General features: G+C 42.4%; 2 protein-coding genes across 3 annotated transcripts; one reads left to right on the forward strand and one right to left on the reverse strand.

Annotated features, from left to right (window-relative positions):
• Window positions 1-3,887: 3,887 nt before the first annotated feature.
• On the forward strand, window positions 3,888-24,561 carry LOC148700428 (chitin elicitor receptor kinase 1-like). 2 transcript variants are annotated; one of them, XR_015971915.2, is made up of 3 exons: window positions 3,888-4,838; window positions 6,075-16,251; window positions 18,822-24,561. XR_015971915.2 is itself a non-coding variant. In XM_088708449.2 (2 exons), the coding sequence occupies exons 1-2, from the start codon at window positions 4,199-4,201 to the stop codon at window positions 6,179-6,181; spliced, it is 747 nt and encodes a 248-aa protein (XP_088564575.1). In that variant the 5' UTR covers window positions 3,888-4,198; the 3' UTR covers window positions 6,182-18,011. The 2 variants fall into 2 exon arrangements, 1 of the variants encoding a protein (XP_088564575.1); XM_088708449.2 differs by lacking the exon at window positions 18,822-24,561 and having other exon boundaries at window positions 6,075-18,011.
• On the reverse strand, window positions 15,911-17,437 carry LOC120111863 (uncharacterized). The gene is made up of 3 exons (XM_039129933.3): window positions 17,306-17,437; window positions 17,142-17,217; window positions 15,911-17,049 (listed from the first exon to the last, which is right to left on the reverse strand). Exons 1-3 carry the CDS (start codon window positions 17,390-17,392, stop codon window positions 16,097-16,099), a joined length of 1,116 nt encoding a protein of 371 aa, XP_038985861.3. The 5' UTR covers window positions 17,393-17,437; the 3' UTR covers window positions 15,911-16,096.
• Window positions 24,562-26,019: the final 1,458 nt, after the last annotated feature.

Here is a 26,019-nt window from a genome sequence, read left to right on the forward strand (position 1 = left end):
GTTTAGTGGATCTTGATCTTCAACAAAATTTGTTTCTACATCATTCCCTTTTCCTTTCAGTGAAGCTTGGTAAAGGTCAACAAGGTGTTTGGCCGTACGGCAGGTACGTGACCAATGTCCTTTCATGCCACAACGATAGCAATCACTTTCTTTATTTTAGAGGATTTTCTATGGTTTCTCCTCCTTGTTTGCTGATTTCTTAAAGTTTATGCCATGGTAGCCTCCACGATACCAATGCTTATTACGACCACGGCCATGACTACGTCCACGGCCACGTCCATGACTATGACCACGGTCATGTCTATGATGAACAGATGATGCAGCATTCACTTTAGGGAATGGATCTGAACCAGTTGGTCGTGATTGATGATTTTTCATCAAAAGTTCATTATTTTGCTCAGCAACAAGTAGGCATGATATCAGCTCAGAATATCTTTTAAAACCCCAGTCATGATACTGCTGCTGCAGGAGCACATTCGAGGCATGAAAAGTAGAATATGTTTTTTCTAACATATCCTGTTCAATAATTTTTTCTCCGCATAATTTTAACTGAGAGGTAATTCTGAATACTGCGGAATTATACTCGCTTACAGTTTTAAAATCCTGCAGTCGTAGGTGAATCCATTCGTAGTGCGCTTTTGGAAGGATCGTATATTTCTGATGATCATATCTCTCTTTCAAATTTGTCGAAAGGACATATGGATCTTTCACTGTAAGATATTGGGCTTTCAAGCTTTCATGGAGATGGTGGCGAAGGAAGATCATTGTTTTGGCGTGATCCTGCGGGGATGCGTCATTTCCTTCTTTTATAGTTTCTCCAAGATTCATTGCGTCCAAATGGATCTCGGCATCAAAAGTCCATGACAAATAATTTTTGCCGGATATGTCAAGAGCTACAAATTCAAGCTTGGTGAGATTTGACATTATGAAATAAAAGAAAAGAAAAATATATTACCACAAATAAGTGAAGACCCTTAGTTGGTTAGAGTCTCGTGCTGATAACGTGGTATGAAACTAAAAATAAAGTAATAAAGTAATAGAAAATAAAGAGAAAGAAAATACAAGAGAGCATGAGATATAAATGGCTCTTTTATTCTTTCTTACTTTTCAGCTCCCGATACAAGATTACATATCATCCATTTATAGGCCAAAGGAGAAAGATCAAAGGCCATAAGATTAAAGGCCACAAATACATTAATTCATCATTAATGATGAAATTGGAGGGTTATGAGAAGTTGAATAGTCATGGATGAATTCAGATGAATATCCATCTAGAGATGAAGATGAAAAGTCAAGATTTTATAACACTTTTATATTTATCTGAAGAATAATTATTGACCTCAATACCATGCGCCTCCCAAAAATCAAGAGCCCTAGCTTCCACCTGATTAGAAAAAGATCGAGGGTTTGATTTTATTTGCAATTAAATGGTGATAAAGGTAAAAAAAGATGATCAAGATCAACCAAGGGTCGACCGATGGGGGAAGGGAGGGAGAGAGAGACTTGGTTTGGGGTCAACCATGAAACAAAGAGAAAGGGTTAAGATTTTAGGCTTGTCCTATTGGTGAAAAAGAAAAAGCAGAGAGAAAAGAGAGAGAGGATAGAGGGGACTCGGATTTGATATGTGGGCAATCACGAAAAAGGGGGAGAGGAGAGAGATATGGAGAGATCGTGAGAGAAAGTAAGAGAAAAGAGGAAGAAACGGGGAAGGAAGATTTTTTTTCTTTTAATGTTGAATCCAGTGGAGGAAGGTAAACACGATGGGGGTATTGTGTCTTAGTGGCAGCAATGATGGGTGTGGGCCAAATGTTCAATAATAGACAACTGTTGCGACGGTAGCGCTGATGAGAGAAGAAAAAAAGGGGAAGAAGGAAACAAGGCTTGATTAATAGAGGTTTGGTAAAAGTGTGGATTTGGCATTGGGTCTCAAAGGATATCAAGTAAGGTTCAACCAGGGAGCCAGTGACTAACGGTGGTAAGTAGTGGCGATTAGTTGGTAAAAGAAAGAAAAAGAGGATGGAGTCGGTTGGTCGCTAAATAGAAAGAGGAAATTAAGGGGCTTAAGCTCATGGCTCCTTGCCGATGATCGACACGGTGGTAGGACACGATTGTGGCGATGACAGCAGAGAGGTGATTGTAGTTAAGAGAAGATAGGATTCGATGGAGAAATAGGGGAAAGAAAAAATAAAATATGTTGCTAGTAGTTTTGTGTCCGCTCGGAATCCTTATGATAGGTGCGAGCTACCTAGGTGATACCTTCTCATCGGCCATGATCTTGACAAAGGATTGTGACCATAGGAGGGGGAAAAGGGGGATGAGGTTGGAGATGTCCCCTATTGCTCAATATAGCTTTTTTTGTTTGGCAAATCGGATGAACATTAGTTATTCGTGCATAAATACATCTATAAAAATTAACAAATGAAATATTTAACAATGAACAAAATATTTGTAGGAGAATCTTATAATCTAGTACTAGTGTGATTGGTTATATAAGAAAAAATGTAATATTTTCACCCATTGCAAGTATTTGTATGTAGTGCGTCACCCATTATGCTTGAACTGCCTGTTTAGACTTATCTAAAAGAGATGTGTGTATGGCCTAATACTAAAATTGCTGGGCCTCATTGAGATGCAAAATATCACCTTCCAATGCATGCCAATCCCATGGGTAGTTCTAAATACACCCCCCCTATTGCTCAGGACACCCCCCAAAAATTAAAAAAAAATTAAATACTCTCTACACCCCCCCATTTGCTAAGGACACCCCTAAAAAATTAAAAATTCCTAAATTACCCCCACCCTCCCCACCCCCCACCTCCCCACCCCCGCCTCTGCCTCCTCCTCCTCCCCCCTCCTCATCCTCCTCCTCCCCCTCCCCCTCTTCCCGCCCACCTCTGCCTCCCCCTCATCCCTCTCCCCTCCTCCTCCGCCCCGCCTCTGCCTCCTCTTCCTCCCCCCTCCTCATCCTCCTCCTCCCCCTCCCCCTCTTCCCGCCCACCTCTGCCTCTTCCTCATCCCTCTCCCCTCCTCCTCCGCCCCGCCTCTGCCTCCTCCTCCTCCTCCCTCCTCCCTCCTCCTACTCCTCCACCCCTCTACCTCCACCCCCCATCCCCATCCCCTCTTACTCTGCATCCCCCTCCGCCTTCTCCCCCTTCTTTGCCTCCTCCTCCACCCCCTTCTCCTCCACCTCCCCCTCCTCCTCCTCCTCCTCCTCCTCCACCTCCCCCTCCTCCAACTACCCCTCCCCCCTCCGCCGCCTCCTCCCCACCCTCCTACCCCTCCTCCCCTCCCCTCCGCCGAACAGAAGGATTCTGTTCGGTTGAGGGTTGCCGAACAGAAGCCTTCTGTTCGGCACTGGATCGCCGAACAGAAGCCTTCTGTTCGGCACCGTTCAGCCGAACAGAAGCATTTTGTTCGGCGATCCAGTGCCGAACGGAGCACGAAACGGAGGAGGAGGAAGGGGGGGTGTACTGAGAAAATTTCAAGGGCGATATGGTAATTACACTAAAGGTTAGTTTGGGTATTTTTTTTTTAATTTTTGGGGGGTGTCCTGAGCAATAGGGGGGGTGTATTTAGAACTGCCCCAATCCCATGCATAGCAAAAAAAAAACATGCCAGTCTGATTCATCCAACTCATTCCAAGCCACGTAGCGCGACTCTCAAAGCACCGTGGATGAGAGTGCAGCTTGCCCAAAAAAGGACGGCCACGCTGTTGGTTTCCGAGACACACCGGATACAGTGTATCACTGTAACCAACCGGACAAAATCCGGCGGTGGGAACCGTTTCTGCTGTCCCGCGGAACCAAATAAAAACTCTACCGGTACGACTTGTCGACCTCCTATTGGGTAATTTTAACGTGAACGTGTCAACATTTGCTGCCGATTACAGTCATGGAGATTATTCAAAAAAGACGACGGTGACGGAGAGTCAACTCTCCTCCTATCCCCAAACCCCCCTGCGATGGCTTTCATCTCCACAAAACCCTAGCTTCCGATCTAGGGCGACGATTAAGATTAGGGTTTCGATTTGCTCTCCTCCCTCCCAAAAGATCTCGATCCAAACTCCAATCCCCTGCTCAGAATTCCACTTCCCGCTCTCCCCTCCTCCCAGAATTCCAATTCCTTATGATCTCAATAAGCTCAGGAAGCTAGGGTTAGGATTGGGATTTCGATCTTTTCCCTCTCCCGTCCCGAGAAGATGGTTGGATCTCGAAGACACCTTCCAGGGTTCCAATTTCTTCTCCTGCTCCCATTCCTGGCATCATTTCTTCTCCAATTGGAGTCCAAATGCCAGAATGGTTGTGACCTTGCCCTTGGCTCCTATTATGTCTCCCCTAATTACAACCTGAGCTACATCGCCGGCTTCTTCAACCTCAGCGACACCGACGTCCTCCGGTACAACCCCAGCATCCCCAACACGCAATACATCCAGGCTGGATCCCGCGCCAATGTCTCCTTCCCCTGCGACTGCATCAACAGCGACTTCCTCGGCCACGTCTTCTCCTATGTTACTCTCCCCAACGACACCTACCGAAAGATTGCCACCGACTACTACGCCAACCTCACCACAGCCGCCTGGCTCGCCAAGTTCAACAGCTATAACTCCACTCAGATCCCTGATGGAGCCACGATTAATGTCACTGTGAACTGCTCGTGTGGGAATGAATCCGTGTCGCGTGACTATGGGTTATTCGAGACATATCCGCTCCGACCCGGGGAGAACCTCTCCACAGTGGCTGCACAGTTTGAGTTGTCATCAAAAGAGGATTTGCTGCGGGAGTATAATCCTGGAGTGAATTTCAGTGCAGGAGAGGGGATTGTGTTTATACCGACGAAAGGTGAGTCTTTTGTTTTTGGTGATTTAGAATTGGTTGAATTCAGGGGGTTTGTTGGAAATATGGGAAATTTTAATTGGACTAATTTTTTTGGAGCAAGGAAGGAGTAGTTCTTTTATATTTATCTGAAGAAATATTGTGGTGAAAAAGAACTATCTTGATAGCTGATATTTATTTTCCTTAGATTTCCATATAGTTAGATTCTTATTAAAATGGTATATCGTTTGGCAAGTAATCTACTTGGTAAAGAGCATTAATTTAACGAAAATATTGATCTATTTGAGCCCCATAAAGTAAATGTTAGTTATTAGCTTGCTAGGTAGTAAGGACCAGAAAAATGGTGCGTGTCAACTCTTGGATTGATCCATTTCTTTGAAGTTTGGAGGTATGGAGGAAGATGGAGTCTCATTTGAAAAAAAATATTCAGCTGAAACATTGAAAATGGCTGACATCAACAGCAAAATATTGCATTCTGTTAGGTCATGCATCTTAGAATTTGTACTTTAACAAGAAGAAAAGAAAGTGCAGAAGGGTGAGAAAGTCAAAAGGAAGAAACCTTGCGGCAAAGGAAGAGAGTACCCACTTGTCATTTCTACCACATAAAAGTCACACTTTGTCAATACTGAAAGTAAATTGGTGTATGACCTATCTTATTTGATTTGTTAGATGGGAGGACTAGTAAAATTGAAAATATTTGACAAAAGAAGATCTCTATAATAAGAAAGATGCATGTGAAGCTTGAAGAATTTAATTTTTTAAAGGTGAGAAATGTGGAAAGTTAAATCTGGAGCGTTTCTCACGAGTTTCGACGTTGTGGGAAGAGAGAAAAAGGTCTCTTCAAGGTTCGTTTGGATGTCCATAACATCCATGGTTTGTTAGGAATCAGGCGTTTTTGAAGGAAATCTAACCATCAAAGATTTATTTTACAAAAATGCTGTTTGGATTGCAATTTGGAGTTTAAGAAATTGTGGAAAAGATATGATTCCATGGAAAACACAAAATCCACTATGATTGAATTTTTCTTTCCAATATTCTGTTGGAATCCCTCGCACGCCGCAGAAAAATCTAGAACGCAGCGGAAGGCATGCGGGAGATTCCGTTCATCACATTAACATATTTTAAAACACCGTTCGTAAATAGATTAGGATTAAATACTTTTTACATGATTAGGAAGATAAGATTTTCACCTTGTGCGGGTAGATGATTACCGCAAACTGATGATCGTGGTATTTGATGAAGGTTCGCTTGAAGCCGTACAGGTATCCACACGAGGCAAAGGACCGATCGAAGCTCTCGTATCTACCCGCGGTGCTAGCTCTCTTGCAGAGACAACTCTTGATGGCTGAAATCTTTTCTCCTTGCAGCAAACAACACCTTGATTGCTCTCTCTAGAGGAAGAAAAGTAGGAGAAAGAAGGATCAAAAGGAAGCACGCTTGCTGCCTTTTGTTTTGGTGGAAGAAGGAAGAGGATCCAATAACCACACACGCCTCTCTTTTCTTTTCTTTTGCTTGCGGCTGAAGAGGAAAGGGAGAGAGGCTATTTGCGGCTCAAGAGGGAAAAGGGGGCTTCACGTATTCCCTAAGAAAGCATTAAAGGAGGGGTCGCACGCCCTCCTCTTTGAACCCCTTTGTGGATTGGGATGAGCTCCTAAAATTTAGGAGCTCATCCTTATCCTTTTATTTCAAAGAGAGGAGGGGCGTACACCCCTCCTTTCCTCTTCACGTAAAAGCCAAGGGAGGGGCGTACCCCTCCCTCTTATTCCCTCCAATTCCACGCCCCACTTAATCATATTAAGTGTGGGGGGGGGTGTAGATGGGAGCCCAATCCTTTTCTAAAAAGGATTAGGTGAACTCAATCTATCTTTCATTCAAATTCTAATCTAATTAGGATTTAATTAAACCATGACTTAATTGAAGTCTTCAATCCTAATCCAATTAGGAGTCATTAGATTAATTAGATTAAAATTAAATAGAACTTAATAAATCCTAATCTAATTAGGATTTATTAAAATTTCAGTCCTAATCCAATTATGATTCTAGAAATCCTACTCCAAGTAGGACTCTAATTTAATTTGGAGTCCTAATTCAATTAGGACTTTAGGAATCGTACTTCAAGTAGGACTCGTATTTAATATGATCAAGTCCAATTGATTAAATCCAATTAAGTAAATTAAATTGCAATCCAATTGTAATTATTCCTTCTTCAACTCACTAACTATTAGTGGGTTAACCAATTATCAATCAAATTGATTATATGTGATTTCCAATCACAATTTAACCATTGGATCGGTCAATACCTCTAATGTGTGTGACTCCATAAGTTCTATTCTGTCTGGTAGTAAGATATATTGCGATCTCTATCATAATATCATTGAAAATTTCTTTCAATGGGTTGAAATAATTTCAACTCAACTCACCAGGGATCATCGACCATCAAGATAGTCCCTGTGAGTCTCACTATCCACCAATGACATCTAGCAGCATGTAGTGACTATCCAGCAGAATGGAATAATGAACCTCTAGGTGCAGTTATCATATGATACATTCCTTCTATCGTGGATCCTTACAGGATGGAGGTCATGGATAACTCGTCGAATCTCATCGTTTGTTGTATGTCAAGATTTATTCGACTTAAGTTCGAGAGTGGAAAACTCTTTATCCACTGTTCGTACTGCCCCGGCCGAGGTCTTACGAACTCAGTCTTATAAATTACATAGAATCACTCCTCATCTACTAAGGTCGATAGATTCGATGTAGGTGCATACCCTACTCCTACAATGAATCTACTGCAGCCAATCTGCACCAGAAAGATCTATGTGGCTAGAGACCATGTATATGTGCAGTCAAACTATAGCAACCTCACTGTGAATAGCCGAAACACCGCAGGTCAAAGGACCAGTCACACTACTGCAACATCAAGCAAGTCACTGACGAGTGGATAGACATCCAAGTGACTTCTTGTTTTGGTCATGCTCAGTACTCTTGTTCTCTAATAAGCACCTGCACTATCACTTCAGTGTTCCTACACTGTGGATTCGAATCTTGTCCATCCATAAAGAAAGCGATCCGTGCACTGATCTCATCGGATCGATCATCATCCTCGTGATGATCCATTGATCAGGAGCATTTAGAAATTAATCACCAATGATACATGGCTCAAATTTTCAACTCTTGAGAATATGCATCATTTTATTAATTCCTTGGACGATTCATAGACACATACATAATATGAATGAAAAAGATGCCCATTTATTAATCAATAATAATAAAATCAAGTACAAAACTATGTCTCAGAATTAATAATGTGTCAGCCATATTGGCTTCTAGGGCATATATCTAACAATCTCCCACTTGCACTAAAGCCAATCAGTCATATATCTAAGTCCCATCTTCTCAAGGTGGGCTTCAGTCTTCTGCTGACTTAGTTGCTTAGTGAGCGGGTCCGCCATATTGTCCGCGGAGTCTACTTTCTGCACCTCGACATATTTCTTCTTGAGGTAGTCGCGTATGAGGGGAAAGCGCCGCTCTATGTGCTTGAACTTCTGATGAGACCTTGGCTCCTTAGCAAGAGCTATGGCGCCATTATTATCGCAGTAGAGTGTGATGATATTACATCTAGCTCTGCAATGAATTTTTTGAACCAGAATGCTTTCTTTGCAGCTTCAGAGGCGGCAATATACTCAGCTTCCATGGTAGAATCAGCAATGATCGGTTGTTTGGAACTCTTCCAATTTACCGTACCACCATTGCACAAGAACACATATTTAGATGTAGACTTTCTATCATCAATATCAGTCATAAAGTCTGAATCTGTGTATCCTTCTACCTTTAACTCTGATGCTCCTCCAAAGACCAAGAACAAATCTTTAGTTCTTCTCAAGTACTTAAGAATGTTCTTGACAGCTGTCCAGTGCTCTTCGCCTGAATTCGACTGATATCTGCTAGTGACACTCACAGCAAGAGCTATATTAGGTCGTGTACACAACATGGCATACATGAGGCTCCCTATTGCAGAAGCATAAGGGATCCTGCTCATGCGTTGAATCTCTTCAGATGTGTTGGGGCGCATCTTTTTGGAGAGATAAATTTTATGCCTAAGGGGTAATAGACCGCTTTTCGAGTTTTCCATGCTGCACGTTTTCAGCACCTCCTCTATGTACATCTTCTGTGATAGGCCAAGCATTCTTTTAGATTTATCTCTATAGACCTTAATCTCCAAAATATAGGATGCTTCTCCAAGGTCTTTCATGGAGAACTCTTTTGACAATCAGATCTTGACTGAGGTTAGCATTGGAATATCATTCCCTATCGGGAGGATGTCGTCTACGTACAATACGAGAAACACGACAGCACTCATACTAACCTTTTTGTAAACATAAGGCTCCTCTTCATTCTTGATGAAATCAAACGTTTTGATCGCATCATTGAAACGAGTGTTCCAACTCCGAGATGCTTGCTTTAGTCCATAATGGACCTTTGCAACTTGCAGATCTTGTGATCTCCATCACTGGAAAAGATATCTTCATCAAGATATCTATTTAGGAAAGCAGTTTTCACATACATCTGCCATATTTTATAATCATGAAATGCTGCAATGGCAAACAATGTTTGAATGGATTTTAGCATGGCTACAGATGAAAAGGCCTTCTGATAGTCAATGCCTTTGCCCTGACTATACCCTTTCGCCACTAGCCTCGCCTTATAAGTCTCTACCTTTTCATCCGAACCTATCTTTCTTTTGTAGATTCATTTACATCTAATAGGTACTATACCTTCTGGTGGATCTACTAAGGTCTAGACTTGGTTGGAATGCATGGAGTCTATTTCTGACTTCATAGCTTCCAGCCATTTCTTGGAATCGATATCTGATATCGCCTTGTTGTAGGTTTTGGGATCCTGTATATGTTCCCTATCTTCCATGAGGAACATTTTCTCGGTATCCTCTATAAGCATAACTAAGTATCCATTAGGAGGATGAGAGATCCTACTAGATCTACGAGGTGGATGAGGTACTACGTGTACTGACTCTATATGAATAGGTTCTGTAGGATCCATAACTCATTGTTTTTTAGAGACTCTTCAAGTTCAATTTTTCTCCCACTGCCTCTATTAAGGATAAACTGTTTTTACAAGAAGATAGCATGACGACTCACAAATACATTGTGATCCTTTGAGACGTAAAAATTGTATCCTAATGACTCTTTAGGATATCCAATAAAACGAGCACATATGGTTCTAGCCTCTAACTTGTCCGTCTGTAGTCACTTGACGTGGGCCGGACATCCCCAAATCTTGAGATGACCAAGACTCGATTTCTTACCATGCCATATCTTATACGGTGTGGTAGGAACAGATTTAGAGGGAACTCTATTTAATAAGTAAAATGCGGAAAGTAAGGCATCTTTCCAAAGAAACATAGGTAAATTAGTGAAGCTCATCATGGATCGGATCATATCCAATAGAGTCCGATTTCTCCTCTCTGACATTCCGTTGAGTTGAGGTGTACCCGGAGGCATCCATTGTGAGACTATGCCATTTTCCTTGAGATAGTCCCGAAATTTTTCAATAAGGTATTTCCCTCCTCGATTTGATCGAAGAGCCTTTAGGAATTTTTCAGTTTGTTTTTCTAGTTCATTTCTGAACTCTTTGAACTTTTCAAAAGACTCATATTTGTATCTTATAAGATACACATACCCATATCGTTAAAAATCATCGATAAAGGTAATGAAGTACGAATAACGACGCCTAGCTAGCACATCAAATGGGCCACACACATCTGTGTCTATCGGGGTAAGTATTTTAGTGGTCTTCTCCCCATGTCCTACAAAGGATAGTCTAACCATTTTTTCTTGAAGACGGGATTCGCAAACTGGATATGACTCGGAAGTCAACGAGCCAAGAAGCCCATATTTCTCCATTTTGTTCATTCTGTCCTCTCCAATATGGCCAAGTCGGAGGTGCCACAAATACTTCTAGTTTATCTCATCTCTGGATCTTTTGGATCCTATGATACTCACTACTTGCTCAGACACATTCACAGACACATCGATATGTAAGTGATAGAGACTGTCAATTATGAAACCATGTGCAACTAATTTATTTATGAAATAAATAGAACAGCAGTCCTTGTCAAATGTAAAAACATGACCATCCTATGCTAAACACGAAACAGAAATCAAATTCCTGCTAACAGCAGATATATAATAACAATCTCTAAACAATAAACTAAAACCAGACGGTAGTCGCAGAGGATAGGTGTCCATAGCCATAGCAGCAACTCTTACCTCGTTGCCAACCCAAAGACTTACTGCACCTTCCGCTAGCCTTTTACTTTCCTTTAGACCCTAGTGCACAAGTGAGTACTAGAACCAGAATCTATAACCCAACTAGAAGTAGAATAAACCGTAAAATTAGTTTCAATTACGAGCAAGTCTAGTATACCTTCTGAAAGTGTGTCTGCCTTTTTGTTCTTCAGGCTCTCGAGATATGAAGGACAATTTCTCTTCCAGTGGCCGTCGACATTGCAGTGGAAACATTTTCCTTTGTCATTAGCCTTTTTCTTTTGAATTTCCTTCTTTGGCTTCTTGTCTTTCTTCTGCTTCTTCGCAGGCTTTTTCTTCTTCTAAGTAGACTTTCTCTTAGAAGTAGAAGTCAACTCAGCAGCAAGGACAGTGCCCCTTGAACCTTTCAAGGCCTCCTCAGCAGTTACCAACATATTCAATAATTCAGTCTTAGTGCATTTAATCTTATTCATGTGGTAGTTTACTATAAACTGCCCAAATGAATCAGGAAGGGAGTGCAGGATCAAATCCACTTGCAATTCCTTATGCATGGTCATACCGAGCTTCTCAAGCTCCTCTAGGTCCTTCATCATAGTCAGACCGTGATCATGGACAGACTGCCCCTCGCACATTTTTGCCTTAAAGAGTCTCTTGGACACTTCAAAATGAACTGTGTGACTCTGCTCACTATACAACTTTTGCAGGTGTGCCAATATCTTCCTAACAGTTTTCATATTCTCATGCTGGCGTTGGAGTTCATTGGACATGGATGCCATGATGTAGCACTTGACCCTAATGTCATCGTCCGTCCATTTTTCATGCGTCTCACGCTGATCATCGGTCGGACGTGATGGTAATCTGGGGATATTGTTTTTGAGTACATAGCCTATTTTCTCGCAATTCAGAACGATTTTCAGGTTTCTTAGCCAGTCTTTGTAATTGGTTCTGGTCAGTCGGTTGGTCTCTAGAATACGGGTCAAAGGGTTCGAAGCTGACATTGTGATCTGTAGAGAGTAAATATTCTAGTTAGATTTTGTACTTGAATTCTATTTGTTTTAGGGACTTTGAAAACAAATACACCTTCCACTATTTTCTCGAATCCTTCACACTTCTCTGGTAGCGAAACGGAAATCCTACGCGACTAGGGTTTCTAGTGGGTACTGCGGTTCCACCGATTTACATGCTACCTCACCTAACAGTTTTTGGTGATACATAAAAAGATGAGTGTACAACTCTTGTACAATACTTCTCAAGCAAATTGCAGTGCTACTCGGTCTCTAAGTTATGAAGACCTCACCTAACAGTTATTTGTCCCATTTCTTAGTTAAGTCTGACCCACCGTATAACTATAGAAATAAAATCGTCATTGGGTCCTCACCTAACAGTTATTGAGGCCCAACCTCATCTTTATCCCTACAACATCTCATGTCTATAAAGAGGTCTAGCCTCCTGATGCAACTTGCCCACTGTGTCCAGCCGAGACAAATTAACACCGAAAAGATCTTAGCAACTCTACTACGGTGGAAGACCTATGGACTTAATATTGCATAATCATATCTTAGTGTTTGCAACTTTGAGCTCTTCATGGGAGGTAATCAATCAATTGGTCAGGTAAGCAGGTGGGAGGCTCTTCTTACTCGGAGAGTAAGGTCCTAATTAAGTAACTACCTTTCATGCTTTCCTAGACACCAATTAGATCAATTAATCTAATATGACTAGCTCATTGTTGGTTCACTCTTGATTGATTGAGGAGGTTTTAATTTAGGTCTCTTTCGATTGACTATCCACATCTCATGCAAATAATTATCTACCCGCTATGCATAAATATAAACATAAACATCCAGACATGATCACAAAAATAAATGTAACTGTTGATGATCATGGATCCAGGATGGGGTCATAGTACAAGCACATGCACATCAATTGGTTAGATCGTCTTCAACTCTTGACTCGACCTTGATCCCCTAGGTCCAATTGCGATCAACTTCTTGATCCATCTTCAATCAACCCTTGATTTCGATCTGCGCAAGTCATACTTGTAGAGGCATGCATCGATCAACCATTGACGTGCAAACACATCACAGATTACATCCCAGATAAATTTAAAAATAAAAAAATAATTACAACCCTTTTTCATTAGACACGCAGGTCTCTAATACATAATTTAAGATACACGCAGGCATCTGAAAATCTGAATTACATGCCATCTCATAACATCACAGACATCACAGAACATTTCAGTACGTTCACAAGGGTTCATCCATGATCATCACCATACGCATCTAATGCATAAATATAATTTACAGATCTAAAACTTAACTGATTATGTTATCTCATGAGTTGCTGATCATGTAAGATATGATTCTAAACATTTGTAATCATATTAACAAAACTATAGAATTATTAATCTACGCATACAAAAATCAGCATGCAGAAAAATCAGCAACCTAAAATTCTGCATGCAGAAAATTTCAGCAAGCATAATCTTTAAATTTTCAGATCTAATATGCCTTTAATGATTAATCCTAATCTTAATCTACGCAACCATGGCTCTGATACCACTGTTGGAATCCCTCGCACGTTGTAGAAAAATTCAGAATGCAGCGGAAGGCGTGCGGAAGATCCCGTTCATCGCATGAACATATTTTAAAGCACCGTTCGTAGATAGATTAGGATTAAATATTTTTTACATGATTAGGAAGGTAGATGATCACCGCAAATTGATGATCGTGGTATTTGATGAAGGTTCGCTTGAAGCCGCACACACGTCCGGCCTCTATAGGTATCCATACGAGGCAGAGGACCGATCGAAGCTCTCGTATCTCCCCAGGGTGCTAGCTCCCTTGCAGAGACAATTCTTGATGGCTGAAATCTTTTCTCCTTGCAGCAAACAACACCTTGATTGCTCTCTCTAGAGGAAGAAGAGTAGGAGAAAGAAGGATCAAAAGAAAGCACGCTTGCTGCCTTTTGTTTTGGTGGAAGAAGGAAGAGGATTCAAGACCCACACACGCCTCTCTTTTCGTTTCTTTTGCTTGCGGCTGAAGAGGAAAGGGAGAGAGGCTATTTGCGGCTCAAGAGGGAGAAGGGGGCTTCACGTATTCCCTAAGAAAGCATTAGAGGAGGGGTCGCATGCCCTCCTCTTTGAACCCCTTTGCGGATTGGGATGAGCTCCTAAATTTTAGGAGCTTATCCTTATGCTTTTATTTCAAATAGAGGAGGGGCGTATGCCCCTCCTTTCCTCTTCACGTAAAAGCTAAGGGAGGGGCATACTTTTATTCCCTCCAATCTCACGCCCCACCTAATCATATTAAGTGGGGGGGGGGGGGTAGCCACATAGATGGGAGCCCAATCCTTTTCTAAAAAGGATTAGGTGAACTCAATCTATCTTTCATTCAAATTCTAATCTAATTAGGATTTAATTAAACCATGACTCAATTGAACTCTTCAATCCTAATCCAATTAGGAGTCATTAGATTAATTAGATTAATAGAACTTAAGAAATCCTAATCTAATTAGGACTTATTAAAATTTCAGTCCTAATTCAATTAGGATTCTAGAAATCCTACTCCAAGTAGGACTCTAATTTAATTTGGAATCCTAATCCAATTAGGACTCTAGGAATTCTACTCCAAGTAGGACTCGTAATTAATATAATCAAGTTCAATTGATTAAATCCAATTAATTAAATTAAATTGCAATCCAATTGCAATTATTTCTTCTTCAACTCACTAACTCTTGGTGGGTTAACCAATTATCAATCAAATTGATTATCTATGATTTTCAATCATAATTCAACCATCGGATTGGTCAATATCTCTAATGTGTGTGATCTCATAGGTTCTATTCTGTCTGGTAGTGAGATATATTGCGATCTCTATCACAATATTATTAGAAACTTCTTTCAATGGGTTGAAACAATTTCAACTCAACTTACAAGGGATCATCGACCATCAAGATAGTCCCTGTGAGTCTCACCATCCATCAGCGATACCTAGCAGCATGTAGTGGCTACCTAGCAGAATGGAATGATGAACCTCTTGGTGCAGTTATCGTATGATACAGTTCTTCTATCATGGATCCCTACCGGACGGAGGTCATGGATAACTCGTCAAACCCCATCGTCTGCCATATGTCAAGATTTATTCAACTTAAGTTCGAGAGTGGAAAACTTTTTCTCCACTGTTCGTACTACCCCGGCTGAGGTCTTACTAACTCAGTCTTATAAATCACATAGGATCACTTCTCATCTACCAAGGTCGATAGATTCCATGTAGGTGCATACCCTACTCCTACAGTGAACCTACTGCAGCTAATCTACACTACAAGAACCCATATGGCTAGAGACCATATATATGTGCAGTTAAACTATAACAACCTCACTGTGAATAGCCGAAGCACCGCAGGTCAAAGGACCAGTCACACTACTGCAACATCAAGCAAGTCACTGATGAGTGGATAGACATTCAAGTGACTTCTTGTTTTGGTCACGTTCAGTACTCTTGTTCTCTAACAAGCACCTGTACCAAGGTCCGCCGTACCGGTCCGGTCCGCCGTACCGGTCGCCGGCCGGACCGGTACGGTACCGGTCCGGACCGGTACCGTACCGGCCCGGACCGGTACGGTACCGGCCCGGACCGGTACGGTACCGGCCGGGCTCCGCGAGCCAGACTTTTTTTTTTTAATGTTGTCTCTGTTGGATCTTAAATTAAATGAAAATTGATGTTTTTTTATTACTTTTTTCATGATTTTTGATATTTTCATATTTAAATTTAGGGTTGAAATTTGAAACATATATGATGCATGATTGCATGTTATGTTTTCCTCCCGTTCGAAATGATAAAATCATACACATAAAATATCTTCGAATTAAGATACAATCATTTACATACATTTAAAGTACTCTAGGATATCTAAAATCGGGACGAGTGCCGATGGCTCTCGTAGATATCTGGATCATAAGTATAATCAGGAGGAGGCAAATCAACCCAAAGAAGGAACACGCGCCAGGTTATAAGAACTGTCGGATCTCTCGCTCACGCTCTGGCTCTGAGAGGTGTCCTCTGATTGTGTAGGGGCCCATCCAAATATGGCGGAAGCAAAATCCAATGCACCATATCCGTATTCGTCAGGCTGAGGCTGTGGATAATAGAATCCGTATCCGTATGTCCTCGGATCTGCAGTCGTATCCTGTCTTCCTGAACGACCTCGAGGAGCCCGTCTTCTATATCCAATAATATCCTCACGATCTCTATCAGGTGGTCGACCGTGGTCCGTATCCTGTGTAGCACCCATAAATTGGGACTCACCGGTGAAATAAAGACCACCCTCCGGCTGTGTCTCATGAGTACCATACTGTCCTCCGCTCCCTCCATGGCTAGAAGATCCATCACCACCAGAACCTTCATCGCTACTAGTCCAAGTCTCTTCCTCGACACTCTCCATTGGGATTCTTTGTTTTCCTTTCCTGGCCCTCTCTGTCTGGCTCCCCTGTGCCTGCGGCTGATCAGCTCTGGGAGTGCGTGGAATATTGCGCTCAGCCCATTGCTCTGGATCGACCCCAGCTTCGGTGGCTATGAAGGTAGCTGGTCGTGGAGGCGATCCTGGCTCGTCAAGCTCGGGCTCCTGCTGCTGGCCTACAAGCCAGCCGAGTAGTGGATCATCGTCATCAGCGGTGAAGGACCCGTAAATCGGATCTGTATACTTGAGCTCCACTTCCTCCTGGATGCACTTTAGCCTCAACCGCAAATTGTAATGCACATAAACAAGGTCGTTGAGGCGCTTTTGCGTCAAACGGTTTCTTTGTTTGCTGTGGATAAGGGCGAAGGTGGACCAATTGCGCTCACATCCACTAGAGGAGACTGTTTGGGAGAGGATCCGGATAGCTATCCGCTTTAGATTTCTCGCGGATCCGCCAAAATGCACCCACCATTCAGCTGCAAAAATATTTATGAAGATTACATATATGATAGTTCCATAATAGTAACTAAGTAACACCAGGTGAATGTTTTGCTGATGTGTCACGTACCTGGATTCATATTGTGTTTGCTGACGACAGCCGCTCGTTGGCCAAAACTGTAGCTGCCCTCTCTAAATAATTTGCTCTGTGAAAAATAAGCATAAGAAAACCATGTTAATAATTGAAGATGCTGATATACTTACACATGCTAGTAATTACTAAATCATAATTACCTCTTCAAGACATAGGGCCGCTTTTTCTGGATCTGCCTCCATCTTGTAAATCACATTACGCAAAGCATCCAGAAGTGTTTCATCCATACCAATTCCATCTATGCTGTACTGAAACCGGGGGTTTAGGTAGTATGCTGCACATATACGAGACTATCTTAGCATAATTATATAATTATATCCATCACTATAATTGTCACTATAATTATATCTTAGTTTACTTGCTAGATGTAATTCCGTACCCATTTGCGCTCTCCACCGTTGCTCAATGATGTTGATGTATGACCGGCCATGTGCTGGATCTGCCTCCATAATCTGATCCTTTGCCTTGACCATCATGTGATACAAAAACCCCATCTGGGGGTAGATCTCGCTATCTACGGCCCGCAGCACTTCATATAATAGTTTGATAGCCTTGACTATTGTAGTAGCCCGCTGCCAGAATGGCTGTCTCGTCACCAAGTCTTCTATCTTGCTCCCTTCAGTGCCGGCATAAGAATATCTTCTATCATACCACTCCGGACTGGCAAACATCTGACGTAGGGCTCCTCTCTTCTCGAGTATGCTATCAAGTGCGATGAAGTTGGTAGCAAACCGTGTGACTCCTGGTCTCAGAATCTCTCCCCCTGCATACTTTCTCATCAATGAAAGAACCCAGTTATGGTTATAAATATACCTCGTAATGCGTTGGGCTGTCTCCACCGTTTGTTGCACCCTACGGATCTTTCCAATGTCCATCAACATAAGATCGATACAATGTGCAGCACATGGGGTCCAGAAAATATGTGGCCGCCGCTCCATCAAGACTTGCCCGGCAGTCTTATATTGCGGCCCATTATCAGTGACGACCTGCACGACATTCTCCTCTCCTACCAGATCAATCACATCCTCCATAAGTTTCAGCATGTACGAGGTGTTGTGCACAGAAGCCGAAGCATCAATCGACTTGTGGAAGAAGGTCTTAGCATCACAGTATGTCAGGAAGTTGATGATGCTCCGCCTGGTCGGACCGGTCCAACCATCGCACATGATGGTTAGTCCATATATGGGCCACTTGCTCTTGTAGGAGTCAATCCAATTCTCCAGCTCCTCCTTATTGTTGTCAAGAAGCTCACCGTATATATCCTTCGGGCCTGGAGGAGCTACACCGGGACCGGCAGCTTGTATGGCGGCAATGGCAGACCTGTAGTATGTATTGTCTGCCACATTCGCTGGGATGTGGCTGAAGTGAAACCAGGATCCAATAGCTCGCCACATAGTTTTCTTCTTATCCTTCATCCACATTGTGTCTACCCTCTGCTGCCTTGAATCTCTACTGGGGAGAGCATGCGGATCTACATCATGAATTGTCGCTCCTTCTGCAACTCCTCTAGATGACTTCTTTCGGCTACCAAAACCACCCAGCATAGATGCAATCCGGCCACGTTCTTTGCCGACGCCCTCCCTTACTGAAGTTGTCCTCAAGAACTCTGGATCTTGTCTAGTGCTTCGAGAACCGCCGCCCGACTCGTATGCAGAGGGCCCAAATCGAGCCCTATGCCTGGCCACCTCCTCCTGCTGCCACTGATCATCCAGGCTTGCATGCATGGCCGCCTGAATATCTGCCTCCTCCTCATCTAGATCCTCGACCTCCTCTGGCTCCCTAGAGTGATAGGAAGGTGGCTCTGCCGCTTGGCGATCGACCTCCGCCCTCTTCTTGGAAGCCATCTCCTTCGCTTCTTTGGCCTCAGCAAGATTCTGCCTCATCAGCACACGAATCTCGTTAGGACAATTTCGGCACGTAGCAACCTCACCGGAATTTCCGGCTAAGTGTTGCTTCAACCTGGTTACCCCTCCTCCCTTGAAAACCTTGTCGCAAAACTTGCATTGAAACTGGTGTCGTTGCCCCTCACTTCCAAGTCTTCGCCCATAAGACCAGCCAATATCACGCTTTGCAGGGTTCGTTTTTCTTGATGGCTCCATTTCTATCATAAAAGGACAACTTATCAAAAAATTAAGCTAATAAAGTAAATTTTTGCATTATCTTATTATTTAAGTAATTTATAAACTATTTTTTTTAAGTAAATTATTAACAAAATTAATGAAATAATATAGGATAAAAAAACCGCACCTTAAATAGTCTCCGCTGGATTTTTTGGGCAGGACCTCCTCCTCGCTATCTCTCAAATCTTTCCGTCTCCGCACCTTAACTAGAACCTCTCAAGTCTCAACCTCAAATTGTTTGGGAAAGAAGTGAGCCTCGTTCGGTTTTTATAACCGAACGAGAGGCTTAAGATCGTGCTGTTAATCCCAGATTAACAGAAAATCCCAGCTTAATATCGTTAAATTGGTACGGAAAGAAGTGGCCGGTCGGCCACTTTCTTGGTTTTTAATGGGAAGGAGTGGCCTCCGGCCACTCCTTTTCCCATTAAAAAAAGGGAGAAAGCTGTGGCCTGTCGGCCACAGCAATTTTTTATTTTTTTATTATCTTTGAAAGAAGTGGCCGGTTGGCCACTTCCTTCTTAAAACCACGCGCGGCGCGTGGTTTTTGAAACCACGCGCCGCGGTGGTTTTGGGAACCCCAAAAAAAAAAAAAAAAATTGAAAGAAGTGGCCCACGGGCCACTTCTCCCTTAAAACCACGCGCCGCGCGTGGTTTTTGAAACCACGCGCCGCGCGTGGTTTTTGAAACCACGCGCCGCGCGTGGTTTTTGAAACCACAGCGCGAAGCTGTGGTTTCGTAAAAAAAAAAAAAAAACCACCCGTACCGGCCGGTACACAGATGAAAACCGGATATACCGGTTTTCATCGCTCTCCGGTACCGGTCAAGCACCGGACCGGTTTGTACCGGCCCGTACCGGCCGGTACGGACCGGTACGGCTTTTCTTGACCTGTACTATCACTTCAGTGTCCCTACACTGTGGATTCGATTCTCGTCCATCCATAAGGAAAGCGATCCGTGCACTGATCTCATCGGATCGATTACCGTCCTCGTGATGATCCATCGATCAGGAGCATTTAGAAATTAATCACTAATGATATATGGCTCAAATTCTCAACTCTTGAGAATATGCATCATCTTATTAATTTCTTGGACGTTTCATAGACACATACATAATATGAATGAAAAAGATGCCTATTTATTAATCAATAATAATAAAGACAAGTATAAAACAATGTTCCAGAATTAATAATGTGTCAACCAGATTGGCTTTTAGGGCATAAATCTAACATGTTTTTCCTGTTAATCTTTTCTATGTTGGTTCCCCCTTTCTCAAAATGAAGGCCACTTTTATTCTCAAATTCCTTACCTTCTCTCCCCTTCTCCAGAAAGTGGAAGAACCAAAACTGTCTTCATCAGTCCTCCCTCTTCTCAAAGAAGCCTCGGCTCCTAGATGCAGCACTTGTAGCAGTTTCACACTTGCGATCATTGTTGTCCCCTCTTGCGATATCACTGATTGGGTTTAGATGATAGGAAGTGAGACGAAATAAGAGATAACGAAGGGATCATATGTATTGCTTTTCTCCTTTTGAGATAGTCTGATGCCTGAGCATTTTCTGTGTTGATCTTGTTGGAAGTTCAATACACCAAGAACACCATGACATCAGAAAAAGTGAAGCCAAGTATTCCACATCTAAAGTTTAGAAGGAAATGTGATAGTGATGCAGTGTTTTCCAATGAACGGCCAAACCAAGATGTGCTTGGAGTCTGAAATAGATTTTTTTATGCCTTGGAATGTGGAATGGAGATCAATATGGCTGCATAGATAATGCTACTCCTAATATTCTTCTTCCAAGTTAGAGATTGGAGTTTGGTATTGAACTTCTTAATTTATATAGTGTTGCTGCCAATCCCGGGACATCGATGTGGACCGCCTCCATCGACCTGCAAAACAATGGATAGAAGGTGAAAGGCTCGTCGGATTGGCTCTGGCCAGACCTTCTGATGCTTAGGTTAGTAATTGATTTTGTGGATGGAAAATGTAGGAGAAAGAAAATAGAGAGCTGAGGATAGGGTTTTCCTTAACCCACTTGAATTTTTGGTGTTATTTTGTTTTCGTTACCTTTTTTGGAGAACTATTTGGATCTATTTATAGTGAATCTTTCAGAATCACATCCTAACAAATTTGAGATCATACCACAACAGATTGCTGACCATAACAAATCTGGGGACGTACCGTGACAACCTAGTATGTGGCGAGACTAGGCATGCCCTTAGGAAGGTGTAAGCCGAGTTGCTCCTTCCGTGGGGAAGCTCTCTTAACATGGGTCAGTGGTCAAGGTTGTGGAGCTGAGCTGGGAGAAAGCTGCCTTGGGGGTTAAACGCTTCTACTCTGCTTGGCTTGCTTCCCATGCTCGACTGAGGAGACCAGGCTGAGATACCTTAGAAGAACCTCGGATGCAGGATTATAGTAGTATGGGTTGTGCTGGAAGAATTCTTATGCGCCACATCACTTCGATTATTTATTGCCATAACACTGGCTCCCTCTCACTTTCGAGCTCGAGATGCTTATTGCTATTCGGGTGAAGAAAGTAACTGCTTTATCAGAATCTATGCCGCTTTAAAGAAAACAATAACTCCTAAGTGGTGATGCATCACATGATGAGTCCTGGTACTCTGTTCTCCGAGGTATCATTGACCCCCTCTTTTCAAATTCGTTTTGTAAGATGGACAAACCCCGGGTGAATGCTTGAACTTCAAATCCTTGTGTGGTGATGGGAACAATCAAAATGGTTTATGCAGAAGTTGAAGCAATTGCCATGAAGATCATATTTTGATGGCTTGCATTTTTCGATGTAGTGATGATGATGACAACAGCTTGTTGGAGCACAAGTCATGGTGATTGGGCTTCATTAGAACATCTATCATGATAACTAGGACTTCATCTTGAGGAGATCATTTAGTTACCAAAAAGTAGTTACGGGTGTGTTAGTGGATTTGGGTGCAGGTATAGGAAAGAAGTTCTCTTAAAAAATTTAATGACAAGAAGTGTTTAAGAAAGTGGATGAAGGGACCATTTTCTTGGGAGTAAGGAAGGTAGTACCGGAACCAGCATCCATGTCGGTTGGCTGGCAGGACAGTATGGTATGCCCCTGTGTCGTGCCGTCCCAACATGCACCGACAGGTAAAACCAGAAGGATGGGGGAGAGGGAGGAGAGAGAGAAAGAGGGAGGGAGGAACAGAGGGGGAGAGAGAGAGAGGAGGGGGTGGCTAGATCAGGGATGATGGAGGGGGGAGAGAGGGCTTTTGAAGCCATCTCTCCTCCGTGCATCGGAACAGAGGCTTTCACCCCTTTTTATATTTTTTTTGATTTTTTAAATGAAATTGGTAGCGTTTGCCGACTTTACTTATTATTTTCTGTTTTTTTGAAACTTTTTGTGTGAAGTCGGCAGCGTGGATGCCAACTTCACTTAAAAAATTTCAAAAAAAAGATAATAACTGAAGTCGGCAGTCATTGCCGACTTCACTTTAAAAATTCAAACAAAAAAGGGGTGTAAGCCTCTATTTTGAAACAAGGGCTTCACCCCTATTCCGACGCATGGAGGAGAGAGGGCTTCGAAAGTCCTCTCTCCCCACTCCCTCACCCCTATTCTGGCCGTCGCTGGCCACTCTCTCTCCCTACTTTCCTCCCTCTCTCTCTTTCTTTCTCCCTCTCCCCTTTGGCAGGTTTTCCGATCCGGAGGCTAGAATCATCTCGGTCCACTGCTGGTACGGGCGGTTCGGGATGGTTCCACCAACGTTGCTTGGGAGATTATGAAGCAAGTGCACCATCATAAGCAGAAGACTATTGCTAATAAGGGAGATCATGTTGATCAGCTTTGACGCCAATAAGATGCTACTATGCCACTACTTGTGGTGATCATATGATATAGCGGCATCGATGCACAATTATTGAAAGGTTAGTGGCAGCACAAGCATGAAAAGACAACATGAATGTTGCAAGCTTGGTCCCAAGAGAGATAATGGGGCCTACACCAACTTCTATTTTCTTTTATTTTCTAGTGGAAGGGCCAAGATGCCTCTATAGATGGATGATACAAGAGTAAGGTTTCCTCTCACTTGACTCAGAGTGGAGGAAGAAAACATGATAAATAGAAGATAGAGAATTAAATAAGATTTAATTCCCTTTGATTGCTTTTGTTTTTCGAAGCTTTCCTCAAACCCAATACCCCTTGCTATTCGACTCCACTAACTTCAGACTGTGTTTATGACCTGTCCATCCATGAGCCATGCTTCTGCCATAGCGGGCCACCTCTTGACAAACTCAAGGCATTGAGAGTATGAGATTGACAGTGCAGCAATGCCACAATACACAAGAGTGCTAAGCAAGCCTTGTCTAGTTATAAATTGCTTGAGCAATCTATGATTGATAAGATTTTGTTGGCCTGCATTTAATGATAGCAAGCAACCCAAGGGTCAACACCTCACATCAAAAGGTGATAAGTGGCTTGTGCAGGGTGGTGGTGAGAAACCTTTGTTCATGATGGCGCGAGACCAATGGTTATCATTAGATTTATTGGCCAGGTTGGTGCCAAGTTCATCATGGTAGTAGCATGACTCGGGCCTTGGTGATGGTCTAACTAGTTATGCCAAGGGAAGCATGGTAATGATAACAATAAGGTGAAGACTTGCATGCATGGTGCAATGGCTTGACAGAAGCCAAGACAGTAGGTATAAAACTTGCCAGAGTGTAACATGATTGAAACGAAGGCACTAATCATAGTCAAAGATGGTGTTAGCATCTCATGGAATCAGGATGGCTCTACCTAATCAACTACAGCTACCACACGCTCGAATCTTTAATGATGCCTATGTCATCCATTCTAACAGCCGCATAAATGCAATCTGCTCAACTTAGCAGGCTCAAATAAGAGCTCTCCAGCTTGAGGGTCTTGGTGAGGCCAAAAAAGCAGCAAAATAATTTCAAGAAGGCTGAAATAGGAACATGAATTCTATTTGTTTGCCCCTTCCCCCTTTTAAATTGCATGTCATGTGAGCCTAGAGTAATTTTACTTGAATTTATTATTATTATTATTATTATTATTATTGTTGTTGTTATTATTATTATTTTAGAATGAAGGCTGCTGGTCTGTTATGAAACATGCAAAGCATATGAGTAAATAAGATAAAGAGCAGGGAGGAAAGAACTATGATGGGCACTCTTTCCCTTCTACCTTCTCTTATTTTCCTTTTTATGTAATGCTGACAAGAAGTACTGTATCTTCTGCGAAACAAGAAATCGAGAGAGGATGAAGGTGATGCTGTAAGCAAGGAAGTTGGCATGTGATTTTGGTATTTTGGTTCTTTGCTTTGGTGATAAGCCTCTAGTGCTGCACTCTCAAAACTGATTGCCTGAGCCAGTTGGACTCTAGTTGTTAATGGAGAAGGGTCAAAGAGACAGAGTCCTGATGAGATTTTTCTTTGTAGTTCTTATTGCGAGATATTGTTATTTTTCTAGAAACCACTATTCTTGCCTGTCATGAGAGGTTGAATGGTTTCTATCTTGCGTGCATATATGATGGTAACCATTGGATTACGAGAGGCAAAGGCCAAAGCATGATGATTCCACCAAGCAACATAGGTCCTTAATCTAATGCTGATGAGGGGTCAGCTCCTTGTTCATTATATCCCTCCTACATGTCAAGACCTCCATTGATCTAATGACTGGACTACCATGATCCTTTGGTGATATGGGTAGTCAAATGATTCAAACCTTCAATGCTTTATTAAATAATGAAACTTCCAACACCATTTGTGTTTTTGGCTGTCAATGCAATGCTGAGATCAGAAACATAATCTAATTTCTTGGTAGCATCAATTGATCACCAAACTAATGGTGAATTCAGTTAATCCTGTCTATCCGGTAGTAAATTTGGCCCTCGGATAGGGAAATTCTCTTAGCCAATTCCTAAGCTAATTCCCCTATATGTTGGACAAATCTACTAAAGGGTGAGCCATGGTGAAATGGTAGGTTTGCTCCATTGTGACCTGAAGGTCATGAGTTCGAAACTGGAAACAACCTCTCTGCATGCCATGTTAAGTATGCGTACATGCAATCCTCTGTAGAACCCCACATTGGCGGGAGCCTCATGCACTGGGCTGCCTTTATAGGGGAATTAACTTAGCTTGCAAATCCAATTCTAGTGGACTGTTTTGGTCATGTTCAAGTGATGTCCGGTCATGTAAAAGTGTGCCAAACAACATGCAAGAGAGAAGGCACATGCCTATTATTTTGGTAAATTGAGTCAGGCATGCTAAACTAGACAAAGTTTGGTGGGGTCCGATATGCCAGTTATTTTATTTAGAAAAATGCACACATTTTATGTAGATTGCTTTGCAGAACTACATTATTCGAGGAGTATCGTTTCTCAAGGGTTGGAAATGCCATCATAAAAGGCAACATAAAGATATACATACTAGCATACTGTTAATGAGAGACATTTTATGACATTTATACATCTTTTAAGAACAAGAGTACCCCATAAACAGGAAGCATTAGATGCCAGGTGTTACTGCATTATTGACCTGACATTGGCATGGTAATTGTTTTATGGAGCCTATCCATTCCCAGCCTGGAAGACATTGGCACACATGTACAAGCTCAGCCATTTCTTGTGCCTGTCCAGTGCTGGCCTGGTTTGTGCCAGTCCTTGGCAACTAGCATGGCCAGCACTTTAATCTTGATAAACATGCAGTTGATTGATCTCGTGCTTAGTTTCTTATTCTATGGGATTGAG

Source organism: Phoenix dactylifera, chromosome 12 (genome assembly GCF_051530095.1).
Source record: "Phoenix dactylifera cultivar Ajwa chromosome 12, Ajwa_hap1_PhDact_Kaust_v1.1, whole genome shotgun sequence".
NCBI lineage: Eukaryota > Viridiplantae > Streptophyta > Magnoliopsida > Arecales > Arecaceae > Phoenix > Phoenix dactylifera.